Below are 12,985 nucleotides of genomic sequence, written 5' to 3'. Positions count from 1 at the left end.
TCCATCAGGTTTCAGCTTAGATGTCACCCTGAGAAGGGTGAATTTCTCTACCCCCAGACTATATTAGGCCCCCCTCTATCACTCCCACAGCCCCTGTATTTCCTCTTCCTCAGCATCCATCTCCTGAAACAATCAGTGTAATATCCACATTTCCTTTCATCCTCCACAAGGACTATCTTGTGACTGCTCTATTACTAGCACCCGGGCACGTACTACAGCATAGTAGATATCAAATATTTACTGAATCAATGAATTTCGCCAAAATGTTTTCCAGGGTTCCAGCTCTGTAATCTGTGACAAATTAAATAACCTATCTGAACCTCAGTTTACTCAAGTATAAAATGGGGACGAAAATACTACCTACCTTAGAGGGTTGTTTTGAGGATTAAGTGAGATCTGTTGGTAAAGCCCTCAGCACGGTACCTGGCACCCGGTAAGCATTTGATCGATGCATATACTCAAACCATTTGCACTCGCATCAGCAGATTCTGAGACTCTCACTCTTTACCCTTTCCAACATTGAATATTGTTTTTTAAATATTTTTGCAAATATTATAGACAAAAAAGAATGGCCTCTCATGGTTTTAAGCCACGTCTTTAAGTCATGTCTTTTCAAGCCAGCAGTTTTGCTAATAAAATGGCTGTGTCTTGCTGCCCCATGCCACATACGCCATAAAGAAAGCAGCTCTTCTGTGCTCCTCTCTCTTCCTGTCACAGCCTGTTTGGCGGGCAGGGGTTTCTGAGAAGGGAGCCCCCGACATGGGGGTTGCATTGTGCAAGGCCCAGACAACTAAACTGCAGGCATTTTTCACAGCAATTTCAGGTCTCCCTCGTCCAATGGGAGGACGTAGGGCCCAACTCTCCCCAGCCAACCCAGGTGGCTGCCTCTGCCTCGAACGTTTCCCAGTGACGTAGAACCCTGCAGGCCCAGAGGCCCCTCCACACTTCCTGTGTGGGGTTCAGAAACCCGCCTCCCCTCCCAGCCTTAGGTGCCTGCTTCGGAAAATGGTGAGTCTCCCGCTTACAAAGCCCCCTTCTTCATCCCAGCATTGGGAGCAATGGCCCCAGGGTCCTCATCTCCATCAGGGGTTTTGAAAAAGTCCTCTGGCTTCTTTTTCAGAAGTTATAAGCCAACCGGCCTCCGCCATCTTAGGTAGAGTGAGTGTCTGGTGAGGGAAGGATGCAGTCGGGGAATCTCTGGAGAGTTCTGGGACTCTGCCTCTTATCAGGTGAGTAGGATGGAATGAAAAGGGGAGTGTTTCTCCAGACCATGGAAGGCTCACATCCTAACCTGGTGCTGCCCAGTGGTACCAAGGAACCTCATTTACTAGAAAATATAAAGTGTTTGTGCAATGTTAGCATAGGGAACCAGGGCTGGAGGCTAGTGTGTGCCCAGGAGACCTTTCAGAGAACAGCCAAAGGAAAGCAGTTGGGATGATCATATCTACTGAAAGCAAGGCGGTCTTTGTGCCTCTGAGAACAAGCTCATTCTGTCAATGAACAACCGAGCCCTTAAGAACTAACACAGAAGAGATTAGAAGAGTTAACCTTCACTCTTTGTTGTGAGGAGACTAGATAGTTGAACCCAAACTCTGCACAGGGTATACAGCAAGCTTAGTATCTGAGACAATGAAACACCTCATAATTTTCAGTCTTCTTCAGTTGACCAAGAGCTTTCAATTACTTTAGTCCTTTTTGAAGCAAGGTGGAATATAAATTGATAAATAACCAAGAGCATTTCCATATCTCAAAACAGACAAAGAAGATTCTTTTAAAGGTTGCCGTTTATTGAGTGTCAGATACCGTGTTAAAAAAGTCTTTACACATGTTTACTAATTTAATCCTTACCTCCACCTTGGAAGGTAAACGTTATATGGATCCCCTATTTTACAGATGAAGAAACTAATACTCAAAGAAGCTCAATAACTTGTTTAGAACCACACAGTTAGTAAGTGCTGAAGTTGACCTGGGAATTCAGGACTGCCTACAGGCCTGTGCTCTTAATGACAGCACGACATGAGGCCAGACAGCTCACAAGGGTTTTATTTCAGAGACCTAGAAACTGCTATCGCAGCTGGGGCTCCCATCAGAGCTACAGCCACGGCTTCTCTACTTCCTGCTTCATCTTGGGTTTCTCAAGCTTGAATGTGCACACAAATCACGGGGGGATCTTGTTAAATTGCAACTTCTGCTTCAGTGGGTCTGGAGTGGGACTGCGATGCTGCCTTTCTAATAAGCTCTCTGGCTTATTCGTCTGCTACTGGTCCAGGAAACACATTTGGAGTGTCAAGGGGCAGAGTGTGACCCTTCAAGGAATTGGCTTAGAGGCCTATAGTATAAACTATGCTCTGCGGAGGGAGAGAGAGAGAGAGAGAGAGAGAGAGAGAGAGAGAGAGAATACCAAACACCCAAGCACCTCTAGAGATTCGGCATCATGAGAATGTGCTCAGTCTGCCCTGGTTAGGCAGGTGCGGGCAGGAGGCAGTTGGGAGGGGTGTCTCACACAATATAGAGGCTGTTGATAAAAGAGGTACACATAAAACTTTAAGGCAGGACTGCCCTGGTGGTGCAGTGGTTAAGAATCCACCTGCAGGGCTTCCCTGGTGGCACAGTGGTTGAGAGTCCGCCTGCCGATGCAGGGGACACAGGTTCGTGCCCCGGTCCGGGAAGATCCCACATGCTGCGGAGCGGCTGGGCCCGTGAGCCATGGCTGCTGAGCCTGCGCGTCCGGAGCCTGTGCTCTGCAACGGGAGAGGCCACAACAGTGAGAGGCCCGCGTAACGCAAAAAAAAATAAAATAAAAGAATCCGCCTGCCAATGCAGGGGACATGGGTTCGATCCCTGGTCTGGGAGGATCCCACATTCAGAGGAGCAACTAAGGCCATGTGCCACAACTACTGAGCCTGTACTCTAGAGCCCGCGAGCCACAACTACTGAGCCTGCGTGCCACAACTACTGAAGCCCGCTTACCTAGAGCCCGTGCTCCGCAACAAGAGAAGGCACCGCAATGAGAAGCCCACCCACCGCAACGGAGGGTAGCCCCCGCTCACCACAACTAGAGCACTCCCACGCACAGCAACGAAGACCCAATGCAGCCAAAAATAAAATTAATTAATTTTTTTAAAAAAACAAAAACTTTAAGACAATGTCAGGGAAACTGATTTTTATAAAGAATCCAAATTACTGCTAAATGTGGGGTCTCTGGAGGGCCCAGTGGAAATATGATGGGACTCTTCAATGCACAGGATCTAGCTGATGAATAATTGGTTTCAAATATTTCCATCTCTTTCTCAAGTAGGAAACAAATTGAAAAACCGAACCATCAGACAAGCAGGAGTCAGAGATGGAACGAGAATCTCAGTCTTTGTACCTAACCCAGAGCTTGTTTTTCTTCCACAGTCAGAGATTTCTTTTCAAAATTGTGGCTGGGCTGCAAACTTCTTTTGCTGTTTCTCCAGTCTCCCCAGATGTACCCTCAACATTTTCTAACTTCTGTTTCCCAAGTGTTGTGTGTTCATGTTTAACACTAGCTGCTTTCTTCTTCTGTTTCATCCCGAATTGACCAGGAACTCGTGGTCAGTACGCAGCAGTCTTTGTCACTTATCTGGGGTATAGGAATAACTGTGATCCAGCAGTGGGTGGAAAGGACCTTTGATCTTCAGAAATGGGCAGACTAGGCCAGAGAACTTTTTCTGCTTGGAATCTCAGGCACTCACAACATTTACTAACTCTTTTTTTCTTATTTATTTTCTAGTTGGTGCTTGGGCAGAAGAAGGTGAGATATGCTTTCTTTCCTTGTTATGAAATCAGCCCAGTGTGTTTTGTATTTATGAGTGGAGTTTTCACTAGACCTCCCACAGAGCTCCCACAGATACCAATAAAAGAGGTTTCTATCGTCTTCTCCTTTGCCTTTTCTTCATGAGTCTAGAGAGAGTTCTAGCCAAGAAGAGGAATGAAACAGAGATCATAGGAAATAATGAGTCTTAACTATTCAAAAGAAAAAAAGTGAGATAACTAAAAAAGTGCAAACAGTTTTCATTTGTTTGCATTTCATATTTGATGGGAGATTTTTGTAGAGGGTTTGTGGCTTGAATGCCTGCATGGAGATGCACTGAAAAAGCCTCTGGGGCAGCATTTGAGTGCACTTTCAGAATTCCACGTCCAAATACTTTGAATGTATGTGCATATGTGTTCATGTGTGCACATGCATATGAGTGTGCCTGCCCTGGACTTACTTTCTCAGTCATTGCAGAGAGTCAAGAATGTCCCAATATTGGAAGGCTTTCTATTCAGTCAGCTCCTCCAAATTGAGTGAACCAATTTTGTGTTTAAAGGCAGCCACTGGGCCAGTCTCCATTCCATTGCATTACACTGCCTAATTTGTAGTGTCCTTTGGATACTCTTTTTAATATATCACGGAGAATGTGTTAATGTTACATTATTGACAGATGGGATATGTCAAAAGCACTGATATATTTCAGAATAACTCACCTCTTCCACATGTTACTGGCCATTTAGGGTTGATTTTGTTTATCATTTAATTTATGTCCAATACAGATCTTCTTCTTTCCCCAGCTTTATTGGAACATAGTTGACATATAACATGGGGTGAGTTTAAGGCGTACAATGTACTGATTTCATAAATATATTTTTTATATTTATATACCAAATATATATATTATATTCAAAATGATTACTTAGAACCCTTTTTTATAATTAGTTACCAGTTGTTTAATGTAGGATCCTAAACAGCTTTTCGTATACAGCCATGGGGAATTTGAATATCCATCTTTTTTTTTTTTTAACATCTTTATTGGAGTATAATTGCTTTACAATGGTGTGTTAGTTTCTGCTTTATAACAAGGTGAATCAGTTATACATATACATATGTTCCCATATCTCCTCCCTCTTGCGTCTCCCTCCCTCCCACCCTCCCTATCCCACCCCTCTAGGTGGTCACAAACAACCTAGCTGATCTCCCTGTGCTATGCTGCTGCTTCCCACTAGCTAACACATATATATGGAATCTAAGAAAAAAAAAAAAAGGTCATGAAGAACCTAGGGGTAAGATGGGAATAAAGACACAGACCTACTAGAGAACGGTCTTGAGGATATGGGGAGGGGGAAGGGTAAGTTGTGACAAAGTGAGAGAGTGGCATGGACATATATACACTACCAAACGTATCCATTGTTTCTAAAGGTTGAGGGAAGAGTCCTAACCCATGGCAGCAGGGTCTGATCTTAGTAGCTGATAGGAGTATTGCTAATAGTTTCTTATCATTTCCTTTTCAGATTTTGAAGAAACTGGTAAGAGGATTTTCACTCTGTACGACTTCCTTTCAAATGTGGAACAGAATGGTCATAGAAGACAATCATAGTAATAAATATTAAGAACCAGAACTATTAGAGGGAAAATACAATTATCTTTCAATGATATGTGCCTATGTTTGTTGCTAACTGTCAGGTCTGATTATAGCTGAGCGTGGTGCGTATCCCCGAGCAACCATTCAGGAAAGAATACACATGTGGGTGTTGGAGCCACCACAAGTTTTTGTGTAAATCATGAATTCATTGAAAGCAGAGATGGCGTCTTATTTACCTGGCCCAGTGCCTGGCACATAGTAGGTGCTCAATGAATATTTTTTGAATGAATAAATGATCATACACGTGAATGCATCACTAGTTCCTTCCCCTCGAGAAGCTGATGATCTTGGGAATTCCCTGGCAGTCCAGTGGTTAGGACTGCACGCTTTCATTGCGGAGGGCCCACTTTCAATCCCTGGTTGGGGAGCTAAGATCCCTCAAGACAGGTGGTATGTCGTAAAAAAAATCCAAAAAAGCTGATGGTCTTATTTGAAAGACAAATAATTGATAATATAGTCTTTTGCATGTTATGGGTAGATACAGAATAAAATATAAAGAGAAGAGTGGTCAACTCTACAGAGGATGGTTGGGGAACGCTCCCCAGAGGAGGTGACTCTTGAGCTGAATTTTAAAGGGTGAGCTTATATTTTAAGGAAGAATATCTCAGGCAGAGGAGAAGGCCATGTAGCGTGTGGTTAAGAGTCTAACTCTGAATCTAGACAGTCATATCTGAATCCTGGCTCAACTTCTTATTTGCTGAGTGTCTTTGAATAATTTAGTTAACTTCTCTGTGCCATAGCATCATTACCCGCAAAATGGAAATAATAATGATACCTAGCTGATAAGGTTGTTATGAGGACTGAATGAGTCATTTACTTAGAACATTATCTGACGTATAGAAAGCAGGGGGTGGATTTTAGCTATCATTATATGGGAAGTATGCAGACTAATTAATATGCATTAAAGTTTATTGAGCATGTGTGTTCTATGTATTGCCCTTAATATTTTACCTGAATTTCCTCATATAACTCTCCTAACATCCCTATTCTACAGGTAAGAAAACCAAGGCTTAGAAAATGAATATATAGTCCAATCAGAGAGAGAAATATAAATGCAGATTTAGCTGGTGCTGAAGCTCATTTTTTTAATCGTTATGAATGTGTACAAAATTTTTGTGAGCGTAGACATCTAGGCCCTTGTATGAGAATGTGTTGGTCTGAGCTCTGCTACTGCATTTGTGCCAAAAGGAGTTGTGAGCAATTTCCTTTACATTGCTTTTCCAAACAAACACACCAATCAGAGTGAAACTTCTATTTACTTCTAAATTATTTTATTTATGATTTCTAGTTTAATATTTCTAAGAAATATCAGTGCTGAAAAATGATTCCCAAATCAAAATATTATAGACTATTTTCATTATACTCAACTCGCAATTATTAACAGATAGATACACCTGGAGAATGACTTGTTTACATTCCTTATGATCTCAGCTGGAGGGCTGACTGAGCAACTGGGGCAGAACTCTGTTCTGTCTCCATTAGCAGGACCCCCAGAAGGAAAGGAAGAAAGTAACTAACACATTTCTTGAGCATCTGCTATGCACCCCATCCATTTTCACATTCATAATCCATTTAATTCTCACGAATACCCTCTGAAGTGGATGTTTTATCTCCATTTCCCAGATGAAGAAACTGAAGCTCTGAGAAGTTAAATGATTTTCCCTTGGTCACACAGCCTAAAGCAGATCTTGGATTCAAACACAGCGCTACTGACTCAGCCTAGTGCTCTGTCCCCAACAGCACACTGTAGCAAAACACCCCCAACAGAGAGAGGGCTGTCTCTGAGCACCACTCTCCACCCTTCCAGCTGTCATATACAGGCTCAAGCATAGCCTAGTGCCACCCAGTGTCCCAGCCACAAGTTTTCCAGGAAATGAGGGTGCTCCCCAGCCCACTTCCCAGGGCAAAATTGCCTACTGTGGGGAATTTGGCTGGATCCCCAAATTATACTAGTGGATTTCAGTTGTCCACACCAATAGTTCTAACAAAAATAATTGAGAGTTGATTGCACTCAGATATAATTTAAAATAAAGTCACATTTTATTAGAAGAACTATTTCCTTAAAATGTGCATAGTGCTTCACATAACTTAAGGGCAATAACAGAAAAGTGGCATGGAATAAGAAGAAAGATATTTGATCTCTACTATGAGGGTTTCTGTTAGTTATAAGTAAGAACTTCTGAATAATGAAAAACACGGAAGCCCAAGAATCAGTGATTCAAACATATAAAGGTCTTTATCTCTGAGAAGACCCTTTCATATCTATCTGGAATATGGTTCTTGCTAATGCAAGAGAATAAGCTTGAAGACGACTGGAATTTTTCAGCTTCAGGATTTTAAGACTGAGCTCTAGTGGATCTAAATCTAGAAGCACATGCTGGTATATTCTCAGTTTGATGTATCTGAGTTGTGTCTATGAGCATATCTCATAGGACAAGGACATACCTCACCTTCAAGACTTGGAGCTCCCTAAAGAACAGGCCCTCTTTGGGAATTCTTGGGGATAGTATCTAGTTCCACTTGAAATTTTTCACCTACAATTTAAACTTAAACCAAGGTTATTTTCTTACCGTTCCTTCCTTTTTTCATTTTCAGATGAAGTTACACCAACACAAACAATTAAACGTAAGTTTATCAGTCTTTTATATCTGCCCTATCTGATGATGCAAGTCAGTGGTTGGGAAGAAGGAATTGATTGAGAGAGATTAACCCCAAGAACTGAGGTCCTCCCAACCTCATATTTCTAACTCCCATTTTAGAAACATTGCAAATAAGGACTGCTATAGATTTTCTTTACTTCCCTCCTCCCCTTCCAAGTCCCCATGTCCATGCCTAAACTCTGAAGTCACCTTCAAAACGTTCTCTAGGGCCCCTTCTCCTACATATCTCCTCTTTCATACCCCCTAGCCAGCAGAGTTCCCTTTTGACAAGAAAATCTAAGATCTAGGATGTCAGAGGACTTTCTGCACTTGGTTGGTTCTTCTGCTACTAATTTGCCTTAAATCTTACTGGGTTCTCCCTTTAATTTCCCTTCTCTTTTCTCCAATTCCCCAGCATATAAAGTCTCCATCTCTGGAAAGAGTGTAGAGCTGACATGCCCTGAGGATACTGTATCTGAGGAAATAACTTGGAGAAAAGATGATAAACCAGTGCCCCATTTTGACAAGCCACTGTTACTGAAGGATTTTTCAGAAATAGAGAACAGCGGTTATTATACCTGCTCAAAGGACAAGAAGCATAAGCTCTACCTGAAAGCAAGAGGTAATATAGATCTTCAGAGCAAGCACTATTAGACTCTTTAGGGAGGACCATTTCAAAAGGGCATTCTCAACATTTCCCCTAACCCAACTCACAGTCCCCTGGCATCTTTGTGCTTCTGCGACACTCAGTCCTGGACTGTCTGGGGCCGCACAGCATCAGTGTTTTCCAAAATGTAGATTAAACACCAATATGGGGCTGTCTGGGTAACCTCAGTCAGCTCTAGATCTAAAACTACAATGTCCCAAGAGACAAGATTGGGTCCTTTGCATTATATCGTGTCCAGAATTACGGGACACCAATATTAGTTTATCTGATGCTTTATCCAGAGAGGAATTCTCCAGGATTTACAGAAAGGACTCAAAGCCACTCTACTAAAGTGTCATAAACTAAGGCATATTAATAAGCAATAATGATAGCTAACAATCATTGAGAGCTTATTAAGTTTTAAGCACTATACCAAATACTTGTCAGGGCTTTTCACACAATCCCCTTAACCACCATATGGGTTGAGTGCTGTCTTACTCCCATTTTATAGATGAGGAAACAGAGGTTTTGTGGGTTGAACACACATTCCACAGCTTTCACAGCTAGTGAGTAGCATGGCTGGGACTTGAACCCAGGACTGTCTGACTGCAGAGCCTCTACCCATGAACACCACAGTTTGCTTGTTGTTATAAACGTGTTGAAAGGGGGCAGGGGGTGTCTGACCATGGCAGGCATGTGAGTATTAAAGGCAGAACGACCTTCATTTTTGCCTTCCTCATCTCCAGTGTCCTGTGTCTTCCCTTCTGGGTGATTTCTCTTCTTCTCTCCACACTCCCCACCCCACAGTGTGTGAGAACTGCATGGAGGCGGATCTGAGGGTGGTGGCCACAATCATCGTAGTGGACATCTGTGTCACTTTGGGCTTGCTGCTGCTGGTGTATCACTGCAGCAAGAGCAGAAAGGCCAGGACCGCGCCTGTGACGAGAGGAGCGGGTGCTGGCGGCAGGCCCAGGGGTAAGACCATGGAGGAGATTCCCGCCAAGGGGGGATGCCCAGGCCAGGCCAGGATGGGCTGGCAAGTCCAGGGCTAGGTCGAGACAGCTTCTCTAGAACATTCACAGTGTGGCCAAGATCTTGACACAGAGTGTCCCATTTCAGATCACTCCTGTCCTCTCCACCCTTGAAAAATGCAAAAACGTTTACTACCAGGATGGGCTTCTTCAAGTGCCTGTCAGTGTTCTGGAGTAATCAGACTCCACCCCTCAATCTTTGTGGAGACTTTGGGACATTAGTTCCTGCCTTTTCCTTGCCCTCCCGACTCCAACCTGTGGGAAAGGAAACAGTGGAAGGACCTTTAGCTGAGGTCACAAACGATAAGGACAGTGTGGGGTCATTAGAGATGGGATGAAAGAAAGCAAAGAGAAAGGGCAGCTGAAATAGAAAAAAGAAGTAGACGAGAGTTCGCCCTCCTTGATCTGGGTCTCGTTCTCACAAGATTGGTGTTTCCTCATGGCAATGAATCCTTTTCCCTTCCCTCCTCTGCAGGACAAAACAGGGAGAGGCCACCACCTGTACCCAACCCAGACTATGAGGTAACAAGGGATAAAGTGGGGTGAGGGGTCTTTCTAGGAGAGAAGGGGACAGGTGGGACTGGCCCATCAGACACTTGAAATCCCCTCCCTCAGGGCTCCAGGATAACCCACCATGTGCCCGCCTCTGCATCCATCATGGTAGGATGGGGCCATCTCAAAGGCTGCAGGGCTTCCACAACCACGGGTGGTAGGGGTGAGGTGCTGCCCCTATTTCTCTGGCTTATTCATTAGCTGAGCGACAGCCATGGGGAATACCGTGCACCCAGACTCTAACATGATAAACTCATGACTGATGTTCCACCGGCATGCACCTACCTGTTGTTGGAACATGAAAATATTTCACTGGTGAATAGCCCCAAGCTTCCTCCATCCTCCATCCCCAGCACACACACTGCCAGACATCACAGCCCCTCCCCCACTGGACCACCTCTAGATTGGGCAACTGAAGAGTTACTGCCTAGCATAGCAGAGAACCACCAGGATTGTTCTGATTGCTCGGTGTATGTGCACTACCAATTGTTAGATATTTTGAATATCACACCTGGACAAACTCAACAAATATTTATTGAGCACCAGTCAAGAGCGTGCTGTTCACTTTCGCACGAGTGACTTCATTTAATTCTGAGAAAAGGTCCGAGAGTTGAGTCTTTAGTTTCCCATTTTTGAGATGGGAAAACTGAGGCTCACAGGAGGTGAGCAGATCAAATCTCTTACCAGTTGAGCCTGCCTCCTGACCCCTGGTCTAAGGTTCTTCAGAGGCCCTTCTTTCTCAGGAGTGACCTCCTCCCACCCTGCTGACCACCCCCTCTCTATTCCACCCCTAGCCCATCCGGAAAGGCCAGCGGGACCTGTATGCTGGCCTAAATCAGAGAGGCATCTGACAGCTCCTGAAGACACTGTCTCCCACTGACCCAGGTCTCCTCTCCAGGCCTGCTACTCCCTGTTCCCTGGGCAAACCTTGGACCGCACAGGAGAACTGTTCCTCTGCCTTGTGGGGAGCTCACACCCTCAGCCTTGTCCCCAGCGGCCTCCTTCCTGCCTTCTCTGCTGGCCCCCATCCAAGGATATTGCTGCCTCATTATCCTTTGAAATATCATCACTACTCACCCCTCGCACCCCGCCTGCCCTCTTATCAGGATATTTATTTCTGTTCTTCACACACCCCCATTCCTTCCTGCCCTGATGGCTGTTACTTCTCCCTGTGGCTCCCTCCTCCTCCTGCATAGAAGTTGCCCCATCCCTAACTATTCCATCTACATTTCCCTGTTTCTAGCTCTCTCTTTGGCGACCCTCTGTGGGAATGGACTGGGTAAATGCTGGCAGAGGTCCCACCCTGTTCACAGACCCTGGCCCAGAGCTAGTCCTGTGCCCCTTCCCTCCCTGTCTCCACAGCAGGCCCCTAGACGTTTGCAGCTCCATGAATGTGCTAGGCGCCTTTTCAGCTGAGAGAGAAAAGAAATAAAGTGTATTTGGCTGAAAGAGTTGCTGTCCCTCTTTTCTGGGAGGCCTTCAGAGGCTGCCTCGTTTCCTAAGACAACACAGGTCCTCCCTTCCTCTGACTATATTCCTAGCTATGACCCCAAATGCCAGTACTACCTGTTTTCACAGCTGAAACAGACATTATGTGAAGCTCTCTTTGGAAAGGGCATCAGGGAATAAATCAAAAGAGAGAGAGAGAGAGTGAAAGGGAGGGAGGGAAGGAGGAAGGAAGGAAAAGAAAGAAAGGAGAGAGAGAGAAAGAAAGAAATGATCGTTTGCCTAACGTCTTTTGGAGAAAAACATCAAGGATGGCAGAGAGTGCCTGATGGGTCCCTGATGGAGTGGTCAGCTCAGAAAATGGGTGAGACAGAAACAGAGGCCTTAAAAGGTAGCTGAAGGCAGCAGGCAGAAGAGAGGAGGTGAAGGGGAGGCAGCAGACACATATTTCCTCGCTGCCTCGAAAAGGAAGCGCCTCCGCGGAGCTGGGGAGGGGAGGGGAGGGGAGGGGAGGGGAGGAGGTGCTGCCGGGCAGGCCCCTCTCCCTCCACTGTGAGAGGCAGCAGCCTGCAGCCCGAGGCGGGCTGTGGTTTAGCGGCCAGGATGTGGGCTGCACTCTGAGCGAGGGACATGGGTGCAGCGCAGCAGAGACTGGTGTTGTGAGGGTTTCTTTCCACTCTCCCAGGGCACACACTCAGCTTGCAGAGAGAAGACGCCAGAGCACTGAGGACCTCTCAGCCCAGCTCAAACCAGCGGGCTCTCCTTGCTCCCTCTCTGCACTCAGAAACCTGTCTGCTGACCCCAGGACTATTTAAGAGTGTGACCACGACTCACAAAAGCCCTTTGTGGTTAGCAGCCTCCACATACTGGACACACTCAGCCTTGGTCTTGTGGCTACAGTTTCTATCTGTTGGCCCCTGCTGAAGCTGCTTCTCTCCCTGTAAGCACTCAGCACTCAGGTTCAAAAGGAATCTCTGTGACGTTGACCACCACTAGCTGCTCATCAGCAGGCTGGCCCGGGGTGGCAGTTCTGTCCCAGGTATATGTGATGCTGCCCAGGCAAGGGAGGTATGGCTCAGTGTAATGAAAGCAATAATAGCTAACACTTAGGAAGCATTTACTCTGCTCTAGAAATTGTGTTTAGCACTATACAAGCGTTATCTCATTTCATCTATGATGACCGACCGACAAGGTAGATGTCCTTATTTTACAGATGAGAATAGGGGGCTCAAAGAGGTGAAGTCATTC

General features: G+C 45.2%; 1 protein-coding gene across 1 annotated transcript; it reads left to right on the top strand.

The window, feature by feature from the left end:
* The first annotated feature begins 985 nt into the window (after positions 1-985).
* Positions 986-11,742, top strand: CD3E (CD3 epsilon subunit of T-cell receptor complex). The gene is made up of 9 exons (XM_060017151.1): positions 986-1,008; positions 1,121-1,229; positions 3,755-3,775; positions 5,293-5,307; positions 8,019-8,048; positions 8,478-8,684; positions 9,516-9,683; positions 10,215-10,261; positions 11,086-11,742. The coding sequence occupies exons 2-9, from the start codon at positions 1,181-1,183 to the stop codon at positions 11,140-11,142; spliced, it is 594 nt and encodes a 197-aa protein (XP_059873134.1). The 5' UTR covers positions 986-1,008; positions 1,121-1,180; the 3' UTR covers positions 11,143-11,742.
* Positions 11,743-12,985: the final 1,243 nt, after the last annotated feature.

The sequence above is a fragment of the Delphinus delphis genome, chromosome 8 (assembly GCF_949987515.2).
Source record: "Delphinus delphis chromosome 8, mDelDel1.2, whole genome shotgun sequence".
Taxonomy (NCBI): domain Eukaryota; kingdom Metazoa; phylum Chordata; class Mammalia; order Artiodactyla; family Delphinidae; genus Delphinus; species Delphinus delphis.
This window is presented reverse-complemented; position numbering and strand designations above follow the sequence as displayed.

Coding starts and splice junctions, on each gene's coding strand:
- CD3E (XM_060017151.1), top strand. CDS start 1,181: ATGCAGTCGGGGAATCTCTGGAGAGTTCTGGGACTCTGCCTCTTATCA. Junction 1,230..3,754: donor GGGACTCTGCCTCTTATCAG/GTGAGTAGGATG, acceptor TTTATTTTCTAG/TTGGTGCTTGGGCAGAAGAA. Junction 8,685..9,515: donor GCTCTACCTGAAAGCAAGAG/GTAATATAGATC, acceptor CCCACCCCACAG/TGTGTGAGAACTGCATGGAG.